The 17,550-nt window shown below is 40.3% G+C and overlaps 1 protein-coding gene across 3 annotated transcripts in view; it reads right to left on the bottom strand.

The window, feature by feature from the left end:
* NR6A1 (nuclear receptor subfamily 6, group A, member 1) overlaps positions 1–17,550 on the bottom strand; it is a 348,076-nt gene that overhangs the window by 6,646 nt on the left and 323,880 nt on the right. For 2 of the 3 annotated variants that reach the window (XM_006892576.1, XM_006892575.1), the window contains exons 6-7: positions 16,551–16,778; positions 14,697–14,951 (exon numbers count right to left, since the gene is read on the bottom strand). In XM_006892576.1, the coding sequence (XP_006892638.1) occupies positions 14,697–14,951; positions 16,551–16,778 (483 nt within the window). The remainder of the gene's footprint in view (positions 1–14,696; positions 14,952–16,550; positions 16,779–17,550) is intronic. The other variant, XM_006892577.1, reaches the window with a different exon arrangement.

Raw genomic sequence — 17,550 nt, 5'->3', positions numbered from 1 at the left:
CCATACTGAAGGCTGCAGTCCTTGACCCTTCGCAGCAAGTGCATGAGGTCCTCCTCAGTTTCAGCAAGCAGGGTTGTATCATCTGCATAACCCAGATTGTTAACAGATCTTCCACCAATCCTGATGCCACAATTCTCCTCATAGAGCCCAGCCTTCGGATAATCTGCTCTAAAAATGGGCACAAGTATATCGGAGATGGTGAGGATGGCACAGGATATAACATGGTTCAGATTAGTATCAGTATGAGCAGTAACTGACTCGACGGCACAATAATATTGGTGGTGTAGTCTGTAGGGAATTCTGTTGTTAATTCAAAGGTGGTGGTGCCTCCTTGGCAGCTCAAACTCACCAGTGAAAGATGGGTGATCCTATGATTTACAACCTTTGGAAGGTCAGCAATGAGTTGGTTCTGACTCAGTGATAAGGAACTCGGTGGTTGTTTTTTTTTTAAATTGGTGACATATAGATGGGAGCAGTTAGTGTAATTCTGTAAGCCTCTGCTACAATCCAGATACAGTTGCTAATAGTATTCATTTAGGATCACTGTTTAATGTAAGGCTGAGATTTTATGGCCAGCAAAACTTTACTTTGGTATCCCCGATTTCAGGGAGCTCTGGTGGCCTAGTGGGTGGGGAGTTGTGCTGCCAGCAGAAATCCACTAGCTGCTCTTTGGGAGAAAGACAAGACAACCTCCTCTGCAATTTATAGCCTCTGAAAACCTGCTGGGTGGACAGCTACGAGTCACTCACTCGAAAGCAATGAGATAACAAAGAGATTCCTGAATTCAGCTATAATGGAAGGCAAATACCAAGCCTTCATGTCATGTTAACTTCTGTGCTGAGTGCTTTCTGTGTATTTTATCTCATTTAATTCCCTAAATTCTATGAATTAGGTGAAATAATAATGAGTGTTCAAATAAGAAACTTAAGTTCAAAGAAGGCAGAAGACTGGTTCACAGGCATAGGGCTAGTAGGTGGCAGATCCTGTATGACAGAGTTAGAAACCTGAGATAACCCACCAAGGTTTTACTTTTTCTGGTATCTTAAGTTGATATCCCTTACCAGAAGGATTCAAGTTAGCTGTGATCCTTTTTTCGGCTTAAGAGTGAGCTACTTGGGAGAAAGAATAAGTCTGAAGCAAAGGAGACCCAGGGTTTTTCATCCTTGGGTCTAGAATTCTGAGTCATGAAAGGGAATACTACTTACCACTGAATCAAGGAATAAAGACTTAATAGAGAAACAGAAATGTCAAACTTTATGAAAGTAAATATCAGATCGTGGCTTGGAAATTAGCCAAGGATAATTCCAGATGGACCTTAGATGCAGGTCAGCCACAGGCAAGATGTGTAGTCCCAGGGCTGCTTCTTGGGAGAAAGATCTGGGTTCAGGAATTCCGTGCCAGGCAAGAAGGCCCTACATTATTAAGATTAAATAACAAGGAATGTACTTCGTATTGCTTTCTGGGAACTATTACTTTCTGTGATGACTTTGAAGGCTTTGCTAAGGCTTGCCTTCCTGGCCAAGCTGGGTGTTTTCTAGCTATGTGTCAGAACTGACTCAACAGCAGTGGGGTCTTTGGATTGAGGACCAAAGAAACCCACATTTCTTAAGCACTAGGGGGAGCTGGAGCAGCAGGTATCTACAATGCAGAACTGTAACATGCTGCCTCATAGAAAGGCTTCCATTCAGTCTGAATTGGTGTTTCTTTTAGGGCTGCTGATTTGAGCTTTGATGATAGATTGAGTTTTTCTCTAAGCCTAGCCCAATAATTTTTACTTTATCAATACATTATCTGATTGGATATTAGACAAATTCATATTAAATAACCATTGACTATGTAAAGGCATCTGACTGTGTGGCTCACAACATATTGTGGCTAACCTTGAGGAAAATGGGAATCCCAGAACACTTGACTGTACTTATGCAAAACCTATACTTGGAACAGGAAGCAGTCCTCAGAAGAGAGCAGGGAATCACTGCATGGTTCAAAATCAGGAAAGGAGTGCATCAGGGATGCATCCTGTCTTCACACCTTCTTTTTCAATGAACACACATACCGGATTTTTTACAAGTTAACTGAATTATTCTAAAGTTTGTATGTTATCATTGTTGAGTACTGTAGAGTCAGAACTGACCCACAGCTGACCCTCCAACAGGTCCTCAGAGGCAGTCAATTACATAGGAGGAGACCGCCGATCCCTCTCCCCCAGAGCAGCTGGTGGCCTCCAACTACATGACTCTGGGACTGCAATGCAGCTTCTGCCAGTAGGTCACCAGAGCTCCTGTCTCCATACCTTTTCAATCTAGATGCAGAACAGATTATTCGGGAAGCAAGGCTTTATGAGAAAAAATGTGGCATCAGGAATGGAGGAAGACTCATCAACAACCTACTTTATGCAGATGACACAACCTTGCTTGCTGAAATTGGAGAAAATCTGAAGCACTTGCTGCAGGTTAAGGACTGTAGTCCTCAATATGGACTGAAGCTTAACATCAAGAAGACAAAGATTCTCACCACTGGACAAATTGACAGCGCCATGACAGATGAAGAAGAGATTGAGGTTGTTAACAATTAAAGCTTGCTTGGCTCCACAATGGACACTCTTAACACCAGCAGTCAGGAAATAAAAAATGAATTGCATTGAGAAAATCTGCTGTCAGCGACCTCTCCAGAGTGCTGAAAAGCAACAACTGTCAGTCTAGAGTCTAAGGTGTGCCCAATCCAGGCCATGGTCTTTACAATTACTTGCTATGTATCAGAGAGTGGACAATGACTAAGGATGACAGAAGAAGACTCAATGCCTTCAAATTGTGGTCCTGGAGGAGTCTTTAACATACTATGGACTGCCAAGAAAACAAATAGTCCTGACTTGGAGAGGGTAAAACCAAGTTTCTCCGTGGAGGCTAGGATTTTGAAGCTCTGTCTCACATACTTTGGGCACGTGGCCAAGAGACCATTCTTTGAGAAGGACCTCATGCTCAGAAGGGTGGAGGACAGCACAAGAAAGGAAGACCCTGGAAGAGATGGACTGGGACAATGGGGGTTGGTGTGTCAGAATTGGTGAAGATTGGCTCAGGAAAGGGAAGGGTTCAGAGCTGTTGTACATAAGGTCCCTACAGGTCACAGGGGACTCAACAACACATAACAACAACACTGACATCCAGTAATAAGGTAGATGGGCTGTGTATTGCTATGATGCTGGAAGCTATGCCATTGTTGTTTCAAATGGCAGGAGGGTCACCCATGGTTGACAAGTTTAAGCACAGCGCCTTGATTAAAACAGAGTAAGCAAAAAACAAACAAACAAACAACCAACAGAGTAAGCAACAATGAACTTTTTTTTTTTAAAAAGTTAACTTGGGAGGGTAGGGAGGAAAATGTGCAACAATAAATGAATTAAAATCCAATTCTTCTGTAAACTTTCATTAAAATCACAAAAAAAAAATCACACAAAACAGAGAAAAATTAAAAAAACCCTAGACAGACTAAGAAGCAGGAATGGCCATTCAATTCTGAAATAACAGGTCTCTGAAAATCCTATGAACAACAGAGGAATATAGTATTAGAAGTAGAGGCCAGATTAGAAATCACTCAAAATGGAGAGAAACAGCAGCAAACATCCTTTAAGAAATGGAATGTGAAATGTATGTCAGATGAATGTTAAGAAAATTGGAAGTTGTCAAAAATGAAATGGAACACATGAAGATCAACATTATAGACATTAATGAACTGAGATGGAATGTCATGGACCACTCTGAATCTGATAACCATATGATTTATTATGCAAGGAATAAAAAACTGAAGAATGATGTTATATTCATAGTGGAAAAGACAATTTCTTACTAATGGTGGTCATATAAGTTGTTGCACTGCAGTCCTAAGGGCCCACAGTTTGAATACATCAGTGCTCCGTGGAAGAAGGATGAGCAATCACCTTCCTTGCAATTTACAACCTCTAAACTTCACCTGGAGGATCAGCTATGTGGTGGTTCCAACTTGATGACAAACAACATTGAATGTACAATGTTGTGAGTGACAGGATACTATCCATATGCATACAAGGAAGACCTATTCATATGATTATTATGCACCAACAACTAAAGCCAAAGAGAAAAAAAAATGAGGATTTCTACAAACTTTTGTAGTCTGAAATTGACCAAACATGTAATCAAGATGCATTAATAATTGATTATGACTAGAATGCAAAAGTTATAAACAATGACAAAGGAATGGCAGTTTGAAAGTATGGTTTTGGGGACAAAATGAGGCTGGAGATCAAATGACTAAATTTTGTTATGTTCAATGATTTATTTATAGCAAATACCTTTTTAAAAACCACAAAAGGTGTCTTGACATATCAACTTCACCTAAGGAACTCCACAGAAATCAGACTGACTACATCTCTGGAATCATCAAAAAAGCTCATTATCAGCAGTCAAAACCAGGCCAGGTGCTGAATGTGGAAAAGACCACCAACTACTCATGTGCAGGTTCAAACTGAAACTGAAGAAAATGAAATCAAGTCCACAAGACCTTGAATTTATCATCTCCAGAATAGGTTTGAGGCCTTGAACACTAAAAGAGCAAAAGGTTATTACAAAGATAGAAAAGACAAAGATGGATGTCAGAAGTGATTCTGAAAATTGCACTAGAGGGTTGAGAAACCAAAACAAAGAAAAGGGGAAGAAATACAGAAGAGATTAAAAGAAAACTTCAAAGGCCAGCTTGACAAGACAAAGCAAAAGATAATGTGCAAAGACCTAGAGTTGGAGAATAAAAAGGGAAAAATCCGTTTGGCACTTCTCAAGCTGAAAAAAACAAATTCAAGCCTCAAGTTGCAATACTGAAAGACACTATGGGCAAAATCTTAAAGGATCCAGGAATCATCAAAGAAGATAGAAGGAACACACAGTCACTGTATCAAAAAGAACTGGCTGACACTGGGGAAAAAATTTCTAGGAAAGACCTTATGAACAAGAGCCAATGGTAATGAAGGAAGATGATCAAGCTGCACGGAAGCACTGGTAAAAAATTAAGGACCCAGTAATCGATAGATTAACAACTGACATATTACTAACAAATGTAGCTCTGGACATCCTCACTAGTCTATGCCAAGAAATCTGGAGAACAGCCGCTTGGTCAATTGATTGAAAAGATCCATATTTATTCCATATTATTCCCATTCCCAAGAAAGATAACCTAAAAGAATGTGGATTTACTTTTCCAAAAGGGTCGTGTACTAGAGGGGAGGGTTGAGAGGGGAGAAGAGTGCAACAATGAATGAATGGAAATCCAGTCTCTGTAAATTTTCATTGAAATTAATAATAAAATTTTTAAAAATTTTAAAAAGAAACAAAAAACACCCCCAAAACAAATAATACTCAGAATTTCTCTGTGGATAGTAGATAACATTTGGCTATCTGACTTTTCTTTCAATAAAACAAAACAAAATAAAACCACCAACCACACCACCTCCCTCCCCCCAAAGAATGTGGAAATTATCCACTTTCTAAAGAACATGTCTCTGGAAACTCTATGAACTTTGATAAATATCAACAGTTGTAGAGGAGCTTCAGGCTTTTTGTTCACAGGGTCACTATGAGTCGTGCTCAACTTGAAGGCAATCAACAACAACAATAATAACATCATTAATATCACATGCATATTTTGCATCATATTGCTGAAGATCATCCAAAAATGGCTAGAACAGTATTTTGATAGAGAACTTCAGTTGGATTTAGAAGAGGCCATGTACCAGGCATGTAACTGCTGATGTCAAATGGATCCTGGCTGAAAGCTGAGAATACTATTATGTTTTATAGATTATGCAAAAGCATTTGACTGTGTGGATCATAACAAACTATGGCTAATGTTGAAAAGAAGGGGAATCCTGTAACATTTAATTATGCCTATATGAAACCTATACCTAGATCAAGAAGCTGTTGTGTGAACAAGGGGACATTGCATGGTTTATCAGGAGAGGTGTGTGTAAGGGGTTGTATCCTTTTTCCCTACCTATTCAATCTGTATTCTGAGTAAATCATTTGAGAAGCTGGATTTTACAAAGAAGAATGTGGGGACTGGAAGAAGACTCATCTACAACCTGCATTAGGTGGACCTGCATTATGCAGTTCACACAACTTTGCTTCCTGAGAGTGAGGAGGACTCGAAATGCATCTTAATGTAAAGAAGATAAAAAATCTTCACCATTGGATCAAAAAAGGGTCCTTATAAGGAGTTGCACTGCCAACCCAAAGGCACACAGTTTGAACCCACCTGTTGCCTGTGGGCAATTTTTTCCTGAGTCATCAACTATTTCTGAAAACCCTCTGAAGGGTCACCTATGCATCAATTCCATCTCGACGGTACACAACAACCACGGACCAAAAAAGCAGAACGATACATGGAGAAAAGTTTGAAACTGTCAATGATTTCATCTTACTTGGATCTACAATCAACATTCTTGGTACCAGTAGTCGGGAGATGTATTGAGAAAGTCTACTGTCAAAGATCTCTCCAAATTACTGAGGAACAATGATGTCAGTTTGAATACCATGATGTGCCTGATCTAGGCCATGATCTTTTCAATCATTTGCTATGCATCTGAGAGCTGGACAATGAATAAAGATGACAGAAGAATTGATACTTTTGAGTTGTGGTGTTGGAGAAGAGAACGGACTATCCCATGGACAGCCAAAAGAACAAACAGATGTGTCTTGGAGAAGGGTGCACCCAGAGTGCTCCTTGGAGGCAAGGATGATGATGCTTCATTTCACATACATTGGGCATACTGCTAGGAGAGACTATTTCTTTGAAAGGTAGAAGATCAACGAAAAAGAGGAAGACTCTCAACAAGAAGGACTGACAGTGACTACAACAATGGGCTCAAATGTGTCAGAGATGATAAGGATGCATAGGATAGGACAGGGTTTAGAGCTGTTATTCACAGGGTTGCTATGAGACATAATCAACTCAACAGCACCTAACAATAACAACACACATATTATCTATCATTTGTTGAGTATTTGCTACTTTATAGCACTTTGTTAAGTATTTTTGTGTATATAATGTAACTGGATCCAATACATTAATGAAACATTAAAAACTCCTTTATACTATAGCTTAGAGAGATTATTTTATATTATTATATTATTACTACCACTAGGTCTCTATACGTATTAGGACCTTTCATATATATTGTCAGTCTTTGAAGGAAGTGCTATCACCTTATTAGAAATACAGAAGCAGATCTGACTTTTTCATGTTTAAAGAGCAAATAAATTGGTGGTAGGGCCAAGGTTCAAACTAAAGGTTTTAGATTCCGAGTCTGTGACTTTTCTAAGCATTACAATGGTCTGCCTTGATCCCTGTTTTCTTCTTAACTGTCAACTGCGAAAGGCTTCTATGTCCTACCATAGGGAACCTCTGGGCTTTGTATTCCCACAACTCAGGGAAGGCCCAAGTTAAATTTTCTACAGTGCACACAACTTGCTCCCGCAATGCCTCCATGATGTTAGATCATCTACCCTAGATCTATCCCGTTTCTTAGGAATAGCGCAGGCCTTCTTTTCAAATTTCCCAGGGCAGGCAACCATAGTTAACCACCTGAGACAGAAGCCTCATCTCTCACTCAACTCTCATAGCTGTCAAGCCAGAACCGACCCTCCAGTAGTTTTTCTGAGGCTGCAAACTGCAAGATAAGAGACTACCCATCTTTCTCCCTCAGAGCAGTTGGTGGATGCATGAATGTCTCATTAGGATACTTCAGTTCTTGAGGAGGAAGAAAGATGCTTATTTCAAATTCCTGCTAGTATTTGCTGGACTAGGGGTGTGTGTGTGAGTGTGTCTGCAATGACAGAAACCATATTAGCATCTGTCTAGTGGTTGAGCAGTGTAGCAAGTAAAGATAATGTTCTGCCCCCTTAATCAGCAACCTCTTGCCCCAAGTGTTCAATCTGGCACTGCATAATGTGCAGGTGTGTGGCTATGAGCCAGAGCCCAAGCCAGCAGTAACAAACTTATTCCTAGCAAAATCTGGATCTGAGGTACTTCCAAGAGAGCTTCCTAATGTCTGGTCAGAGCATCTACCCTAGATCTCTTAAAAATAGCACATGCCTTCTTTTAAAATTTCCTAGGGTAGGCAACCAGAGTGAAACCCTGGAAATGGTGAAGGCTGGCAGTCAGCCAGTAGCTCCACTCAGTCTCCACTAGTCTGACTGCAAAGCTTTCCTCCACACCCTACATCTCACCCCTTGATAAACAAAGTCAGTCTCTGTTCTATGGGTCCGTTTTCTCCTGCAGCCGTGCCTCCTCCACATCTGCCCACTCTACAGTTCTAACGCCCCTGTATTCCCTGTCTACAAATTATCAGTACTCAAGCCAGAAAGTTGGACAAACACACTCATTCTTCTTCTAAGTTCCCATTACACAAACATGCTAGGACAAGAAAAACATTCCTGCCAGGATCCCCCAAACCACTGAACCATTCAGTCAGTAATTGAAGTCGACACTACATAAGTTATGTCCCATTAAGGGGCCCAAGAGGTCCAATTTTTTTCTTCATTAGTCTGGACGTATCTACTCCTGAAACAGGGATCAGTCATAACCTGTAGAGAGTTACCGTATCTGCTTCCCCCCCCCCATATCTGCTTTTTAAATCTCTGATTTAAAAATTAAACTGAAGCTTTAGGACACATTCCAGAAAGTCAAAATCTTTTGAAAAGGTTCTGGAAGAAAAAACATTCAGTAATACTAGAGTCCCTGAATAATACAGTGAATGGACTTAGCTGCTAACTAAAAGGTTCTAAGTTTGAGTCTACTGAGAGGCACCTGGAAGAAAGTCCTAGTGATCTACTTTTTAAAAAACTAGCCACAGAGAATGTTATGTAACAGAGTTCTACTCTAACACACTTGTGGTCACCATAAATAAGAAATGACTTCATAACAACTATAGATTAACAGTAAAAAACTTTGACTTTGGAGCACAACAGAACTAGGTGATAATCATAACTGAAACTATTTCTAGCTTTGCAGCCTTGAGCTTCCAGTTTTCTATTATGTTCCTCATCCATAAACAAGAAAAATATCAGTGCCAGTCTTACAAGTTGGAGGTGAGGATAAAGCATACAATTAATGAATTTATTATGGAATTTGGCATAATAAATATTTTAAAAGTTTAGCTATTATTTGTTGATATTACCAACATAATTTCATTATTGCAGGGAAAAAAACTTGTCGTATGAGTTTCCTGAGTCTTAACGAGTCTGAATTTAGAGGCTAGAAGGCAACCTTCCAGAGATCTAGCAGAAACGGAGCTGGTATTTAGGAAATAGAAGTGTCTACTAAAGCCCATCTAGAGCAAGGCATCTTACAGAGAAGTCTTGATTAGAGCCAGGAGCAGTCACTGACTGGTGCTACAATCTGCTTTAAATCATATTCACCAGGCTCACTGTGATAAGACTGATTAAAGAAAATGGGTATCATAAATATGATTCAATATTTGAGAAAAGGAGGTGGTCATGTATCATTTTGGAAAAACCTTTTCATGACAACAAACTCACTTGCACTCAAAAGCTGTGAAAAAGTAAACGCATTTTAGGGGAGTGGGAGTAACACAGGAGCAGGCCTGGGGGAAGAGCTATGGCCAATTACAGATTACATACCCGATGCTGGGGCTGCTTTATAGTGAGTGATATATCTAATTTTAAAGTTTCTTGTATTCGCACTTGCTGTGATCACCTTGACAGTTTCCATATGCACCCCAAACTCAACAAACCCAAAATCAAAGTAATTTTCTAACCTGTTGTTCCACAGGCTCCACTGTTGTTATATGCCATAAAGTTGAGTACGATGTAGCGACCCCATGAACAAAAGATCTGAATCCTGTTCTATTTTGTGCCCTCCTCACACTTGCTGACACACAAGAGATCACTGTAGCAATCACCGTATCAATCCACTTGGTTGAGTGTCTTCCTCTTCTTTGCTAACCCTCCATCCTTCCCAGCATCATGTCTTTCTCCAAGGAATAACCCCTCCTAGCAACATGTCCAAAGTATGTGAGGGGAAGCCTCATCATTGTTGCCTCTAAAGAGCACTGTGGCTGCATCCTCTCCAAGACATATCTGTTCATTCTCTTGGCCGTTCATGGGGTGTTCAGTGCTCTTCTCCAACACCACAGCTCCATGGCATCAATTCTTCTGTTATCCTTATTCACTGTCCAGCTCTCTCAGATGCATAGCAAGTGATCAGAAAGACCATGGCCTGAATCAGATGCACCTTAGTCCTCAAACTGACATTATTCCTCAATAATTTGGTGAGGTTCCTAACTGCAAATTTTCCCAGTATAATACATCTCCTTATTTCCTTACTGCTGGTACCAAGGGTGTTAATTGTGGATCCAAGCAAGTTAAAGCTGTTGACAGTTTCAATCTCCTCTCCATCCATCAGGATGGTAAGAATTTTTGCTTTCTTGGCATTGAGCATAATGTTAGGCTCCATTATTGTGGTTAAAATTACTAGTAGTCTAGTGGCCTCGGCCCAAGCCCTAGGACTCGTCTCCAAATTTCAACTCAGTAAGGTTTCACTGAGTTTACTTCCTTGACATCTCTTAGCCTTGTGGAGACCCTTTATTTCCATCACTATTGCCTTGTTTCTTTTATATGGATTATGAAACAGCATCCTACTCATCCATCCTGTTTTAATCTTCTCCCTTCCAATCCATTTTGAATATTATAGTCAAAAGAATCTTCCTAAAATACATACACGTAATTTCTCTGCTTAAAAAGTAGACTATGAGTTAGTACTATTTATTGCTGATTGCCTTCGAGTTGAGCACGACTCATAACGACCCTATGAACAATAGGCCTGAAGCCCCTCTACAACTACTGACATTTATTAAAGTTCATAGATTTTCCAGAGGCATGTTGTTTAGGAAGTGGATGCCACTCCTGCTTCCAAACTTGTCACCATATGTTATTGTTATGTGCCACTGAATTGCCTGTGATGTATAGCGACCCTATGTACAGCAGCTCTGAACCCCTCCTGGTCCTGAGCCAGTCTCATTAATTCCAACACACCAATCCCCATTCTTTGTTGTTGTTGTTACGTGCCATCAAGCTGAATATGACTCATAGTAACCCTGAACAACGAATCTGAACCCTGTCCTATCCTGTGGCATACTCATCATTTCTGACACACTTGAGCCCACTGCTGTAGCCACTACAACAATCCATCTTGTTGGTGGTCTTTCTCTCTTTGGCTAACCCTCATCTTTCCTAGCATGATATCCCTTTCCAAGGACCAATCTCTCTTAAGAACATGCCCAAAGAATGAAAGATGAGGCTTCACTATCTTTGCCTCCAAAGAGCACTTTGGCTGCACTTTTCCCTTTAGACTGGCACTTTTGAGCACTGTTATGACCTTTCTAGTCTGTACCTTTATCATTATTTATTTTCCTCTAACTTCTCTCACTCTTACATATTCTAAACCACAAAACTGGTTCCATGCACACATGAGCAATGTGTGATCTTCAACTTTTTTTATGCATATTTTTTATTAATTTAGTTTATTTTTCATTTCAATGAACATCTACAGAGATTTTGGAATTCCATTCATTCATTGTTGCACCCTTCTCCCCGCACCCCCCCCCCCCCGTTTGCTCCTCTCCCCGAAAAGTAAAAGAAAAACTCCCTCATTGGTACACAATCCCCCCGCATCTCCCCAGATCTTCAACTTTTAAGACTTTGTGTTATCCCTCTACCTTCTTCATGTTCTCTAAAAACCACCTACAAAAATGCCACTTGGATGTGCAATTTAAGTGTCTGTTCCTCTGTAAACCTTCATCTATTCTGTATAAGTACTCAATCCCTCACATACCCTGTAATACCACTATAATAATTAATAATCCTTCATCTGTTTCTATTTTCCTCCAAACCTCCTAAATTGAGAATAAAGACTTTAAGTGTTAGAAATTATGAAAGCATCACGTGTAACTCTTTTTACGTGTGAGGACGTACGCGCGCGCACACCATCAAATTAGAACTGACTGGTACAGGAAGAGATTATTCCTCCTTCTCCAGCAGAGCATCTGGTCATCTATAACTCTTGCATCTTTTCTCTTGAAACAAATAATAAATGGCCAATGGTCATGGAATCACAACTAAAACGTTGATGTTTAACTTATTTTTTTCACTGAAGAATTCCTAATAGAGTGACAGCCATGACAAACTCACTCCTTAGCCTTAGAACCCAGTCAGCAGCAACATACAATTCTAGAGTCAGTGTTGTTCATTAATGCTTACAGTAATGATGGAAATGTTCTGTATCTGTTCTATAAAATACAGCTGCTAGTAGTAGCCAAAACGGAGCTCTGGTGGTTTAGTGGTCAAGGAAGTATGCTTCCAACCCAAAGGCTAGCAGGTTAAATCCACCAGCTGCTCTGTGGGACAGAGAGTAACAAAGTACTCCCATGTGATTTAGAGCCTCTGAAAACTTGCTGGAGAGTCAACTAGTTGGTTTCAACTCAACAACAATGTACAATAGCCTCATGTTGCTACTGAGGAATTGAAATGTGACTAGTGCAAATGAAGAATCAGAGTTTCACTTTTAATAAATTTTAAGTCACTCAAGTATAATGACTACAAGAATGCAGCTCTAGATCTTTCTTGGCAAGATGACTCCTTAGGAAATAAAACAATCTCCTCAATATTTCATCTTATATGAGCCCCTACTTTGGACTTAAGGAACTGGCTGCAGTCAGTGAGACAGGGTGCCAAATGGAGCTCAAAACCAGAGAAAACTCTGTACTGCCAATGATTCTGATAGAAAACCTGGGATAATCTAGGACTCTAGCATGGACTGGTAGACCAAGGCAAATATGGAGCCTGGGCTCCATGCTCCAGCTCTGTAAGCACTTACAGTTTCAGAGCAGAATGACTGCTATCAAAACATCCCACTGACCCCAAATTACAGGGCAAGAGATAGGAAGTTGATGGAAACAATGAATTAGAGGCTCTGGACATGGGGTTAGGTCATCTGTAAAGTCAAATAGCTCTGTATATAAGAAAAAGTGTCTGCTGGGTTAAAAACTGTCATTTATGGTTCACCCTAAAGCCAGTAAACATCATTAATAAAGAACTATTAGAAAATGGGGTGGGGAACGGTGGTGGAATAAAGTCAGCATCCAGATTTCTCCCCTCAGTTGCAGAGAACCTTTGAGTTTGAGGTTTTATGGCTTATCTTTATGCCATTACTGAGTACTAGCAACGAGATTCGACCCAGGTGAGTGTAGGGAAGCATGGGTTGGCTTCCATCAATGGGGCTACCTCCTCTTTTGTATCCTGGAATCCTACAACCTCTATTATTTTATACTGTTCAATAAAGGTGATTTTCAAAATGTCTATTCAAACATAATTTAAGGTTTAAAAGACTTCTTTATATTCATAAAATGACACAACTAAAGTCCTAACAAGTCATCTGTCCATCTGTCCAGTTTGGAACAAGGAAGTATACTCCATGGCTGCAAAATGGGGAGAACAGGTCCTTCTAAGCCCTGTGATTTTAACATCTCACCATTCATGGAATGATCCACAACAGGCAGCTAAGATATACTTGCCCAAGCTATGCAGACAAGCATTTATTATTAGTCAATATCATGAAAACAAACGAACAAACAAACTCATAAGCTTTATAAGGACACAGATTTGTTTATTTTCCTGTTGAATCTTCCCCTGGGCTTGGAAAAGCAGCTGGTCGGTTTTGTTAGCTTACATTTGGGATCTGAGGCCTCCAAAGAACTTAACTGTTCCCGATGTATTCTTGCATACAGATTTACTGCAGGTCTACTGGCTATAGGTCATGGGCTAGGAGTGCTGATAAGGGTGCTAAGACACTTGCAAGACAGGGCACAGAAGTTTAGATTTGAGATAACCAACATGAATCACCCTGGCTCCAGGCAACAGGGACCTAGTAATAGCCTCAAACACATAAGAGGGGGTCCCTACCCTTTTCAAAGTTGCATAGACCTGAAAGCAGCTGCCATCCAGTGTAACCCATAGCACACAATGTTTTCCAGTCCATTTTATTTCCCACTTTTGGGGAGAGCAAGGCCTGGCTAATTAAGCACCGCGGACTTAAGTCTTAGCACTCAAATATAGGTTATGGATCCAAGCCTCTTATAACTTATTTCATCATCTATAAAAATAGGAAAACAACACATATAATGCTGGAAACTTTGAGTATAAAATGAGATCATAATATAACCTACCTGACTCATAGCCTAAAACACAACAGGTAGCATGACAATTCCTAAGTCTCTTTTGTGGATTATATACTGTAGCTCAAAGTCTCCACACTTTAAACAAAGTTTAGATTTTTATTTTACCAAGAAGAATTATTTTACTTCTGTAATGCAGATATAATGAAAATAAGCATTTAGCAACATGCTAAGCTTTATGGTATAAATACAATTTATTGCCCACAACTATATGATTGAAGAGGTATTGTTATCTTGCCCATTTAATGAATTTAGAACCTGAGGATCAGAGACTTGTCAGGGAGCCAGTAAAAGGCATAGAAAGGATTCAAATATAGACCAGTATGGCTTTAATGTTTCTCCTTTGGAATGTCAGTAAACCTGGTTTGCAGGGACAATAATGGTTTCATTGTCTGAGATTTCCTCCCCAGCCAGTAACCCTTACCTGTGTAGTTCTTCATCAGACGGTGAGTACTTGGCAGTGACATCAGCCAGTTCTCCAAAGATCTGCTTGCTATAAACAGTAAGAGAGGACAGCAGGATTAACTCCTGCCATGTGGAACTCAGGAGACATGTGTAATCCTTTATTGAGAGCTCACAGAAGAAAGGCAGTTTCTTGATCCAGGCAATCTGCCTAAAGAGCAGCTCATCAGCCAAACGACAAAGCAGGGCAAACAGTTCCGCCTGTGTCACAGCATATCTGTATAAAGAGAGGAAAAGTCACTTTGACTAGCTGGGAGGTCAAAGTATGGGCTAAGGAGAGGGTATTCCTGAGGGCACAAAATGTTGTGGCAACAGGCTCCCTGCCTTTGATAATGGACCACAAGCTTCTGTTATGTAACAAGACAGAAGCCAAAAGCTGCCCGTGAGGGCTAGAGGGGTGAAAAAGATTTGCTGAGGAAAAAGGTGGTTTAGATATTTGTAGAAAAATCAGGCAATATAACTTAATATTGCAGTCTCCTAACATTTCACGTAACATAGTCACTCCTGTCCTAGTTCTGGCAAGGAATGCTTTAAATGGAGTGAAACTCTTGTTCACTCAAAGCACAAACAAAAGCTTTGAAGCCAGATGACTGAAGGGAATGGAATAGGGTCAGCTTTTCCTGCTCTCACTGCACCCCCTGGTGGCAAGATTTCAGTCCTCCTTCTATAGAATTTTTGGGACGAAGGAGCAGGGCCTATGAAGACATTTATTTAGGGGTCCAGTCTTTTCCTCTTCTGGCCCCTTGGCATGACTCTTTCCCCTCTACCCTTGTGCTCAGATTTATAAAGACTTTATGTGCGTTTTATCCACCTATGGGTGGATACTGGAGTCTCTCGTTCTAAAATTAGACTCTCACTGTATAAAACCATTATTGTAGGCGAGCTCTGGTGGCCTAGTGGCAAGAAGGTGTACTGCAATCCCAGAGGTGCATGGTTCAAATCCACCAGATGCTCTGCTGGAGAAGGAGGAACAATCTCTTCCTGTACCAGTCAGATCTGATTTGACGGTACACACTCACACACCAGTAATAAAATAAAATTTAAAAAATAAATAAAAATAAAACCATTATTGTAGAATGAGTATGAGGATGGGGGGGGGCAAAGGGGAAGGGATAGGCGAGGGGGAAGTGTTAACCATAGGGTCACACAATTTGATGTGTGTGTGGAGGGTAAAGGAAATGGGGAAAATCTTGTGTGAAAAACAATGTATTTGAACTTTGTAAATAAGTCAGTATAAATAAAAAAAATTCAGAATACCTTTTGAGGGTCTTTTAGGGAGCTCTAATATCTTAGTTTGAATCCTGCTGCTTTGTAGGAGAAAGATGGTCAATCTCCTGTGCAATTTGTTGTTGCTGTTCAGTACCAGTTAGTCATAATGAACCCACTGCTTATCCTTCAGAGAGTTTTTAGAGGCAGTAAATTTCACAGGTGGAGATTGTCCATCTTTCTCCCACAGAGCAACTGGTGGATTAAAACCATGTGCCTCACCACTAGGCCATCAGAATTCCTGTTGCATGCAATTGACAGCCTCTGAAACCCTGCTGGAGGATACACTATGAGTTGGTTCCAACTTGACTGTATAAACAACACAGTTCGTCGCAATCAGATAGTGTATGCTCTAGGCCAGACGACTAATGGTTGCAAGCAGTAGGTGGGCCTGAAGGCTGAACTTCAGGTAGAACCTACTAGAGCAGGCAGAACAATGAAAGTTTTCCTTCAACCCATTCAGGTCTACACATAGAGCAGTCCCACGTAAGTGTATGGAAGGGGAATATTTTGAGACTACCAGGAACTAGAAAGATCAGGATTCACTCACCCATCTTCAATCAACATTGGTGTGCCCAAAGGCTCCAGATCCTCAGCTGACACCAGTTGGTGAATCAGACTATATGACTGCGGATCCAGGCTTCGAGCTTGAGAGGGCAGAAGTGGTGAGTGGCCAGAATAGTTCAAAATGTGCGGTATGTATTGATAGTGTGGTGGCACAGACATCCCCATGTACTGCTCCCTGAATGCCATGAATCCATTTAGTTCCACAGACCTACTGGAGGAAAAAAAAACACAACAAAAACTCATGTCAAACAGAATCATGGCAGGTCTAATGCCTATTAAAGGAAACAAGCTAGAAGGTACCACAAGTGGCAACATCCACAAGTTAAAGAATGTAATAAACACATGGCTCCCCTACTAAATTCCAATGTGTAAGAGAGGGATTCTACATGTGTGCGTTTAACATCCAGGGCCTGGGAGAGTAGGTTCTAAATAAATACTAGCTAAATAAATTCTTTGTTCAGGTGCCATATTCAGAAAATATTCAATGGATACTGATTGACTATGATGATAAAAGTGGATATATTATTTCACTACTAAGAAAACCAGACATAGACAGGTTAACTATCTCAACAGGCCACAAAACAAATCCAGGCCCCAGCAAGGAATATGACATGTGATAACAACTTCAAAATAGTCAAAGGAAATGATAAACCCACGAACTGCATGAATAAAGGCTACAATGAAATATGGAAAGAACAGGTTTTATCTCCTCCCTTTTCGTAGAGAAATATAATTACTTTGTTGACTAGTTAAAACAAAAAGATTTTTTTACTTACAAACACCTTGTATCAAAAGAGTTAGCAAACTATGTTTCACAGGCTAAATGCAACTAAACTTCTTTGGGTAAATAAGCTTTAGGGGAATACAGTCACTTTTTTTCCTTTATATATCTGTTGTTGTTGTTGTTGTTATGTGCCGTCGAGTCGCCTGCGACTCATAGCGACCCTATGTACAACAGCCCTAAACTCCGCTCTGTCCTGTGC

This window comes from Elephantulus edwardii, unplaced genomic scaffold (assembly GCF_000299155.1).
Source record: "Elephantulus edwardii isolate Elephantulus edwardi_28Jun2011 unplaced genomic scaffold, EleEdw1.0 scaffold00116, whole genome shotgun sequence".
Taxonomy (NCBI): domain Eukaryota; kingdom Metazoa; phylum Chordata; class Mammalia; order Macroscelidea; family Macroscelididae; genus Elephantulus; species Elephantulus edwardii.
This window is presented reverse-complemented; position numbering and strand designations above follow the sequence as displayed.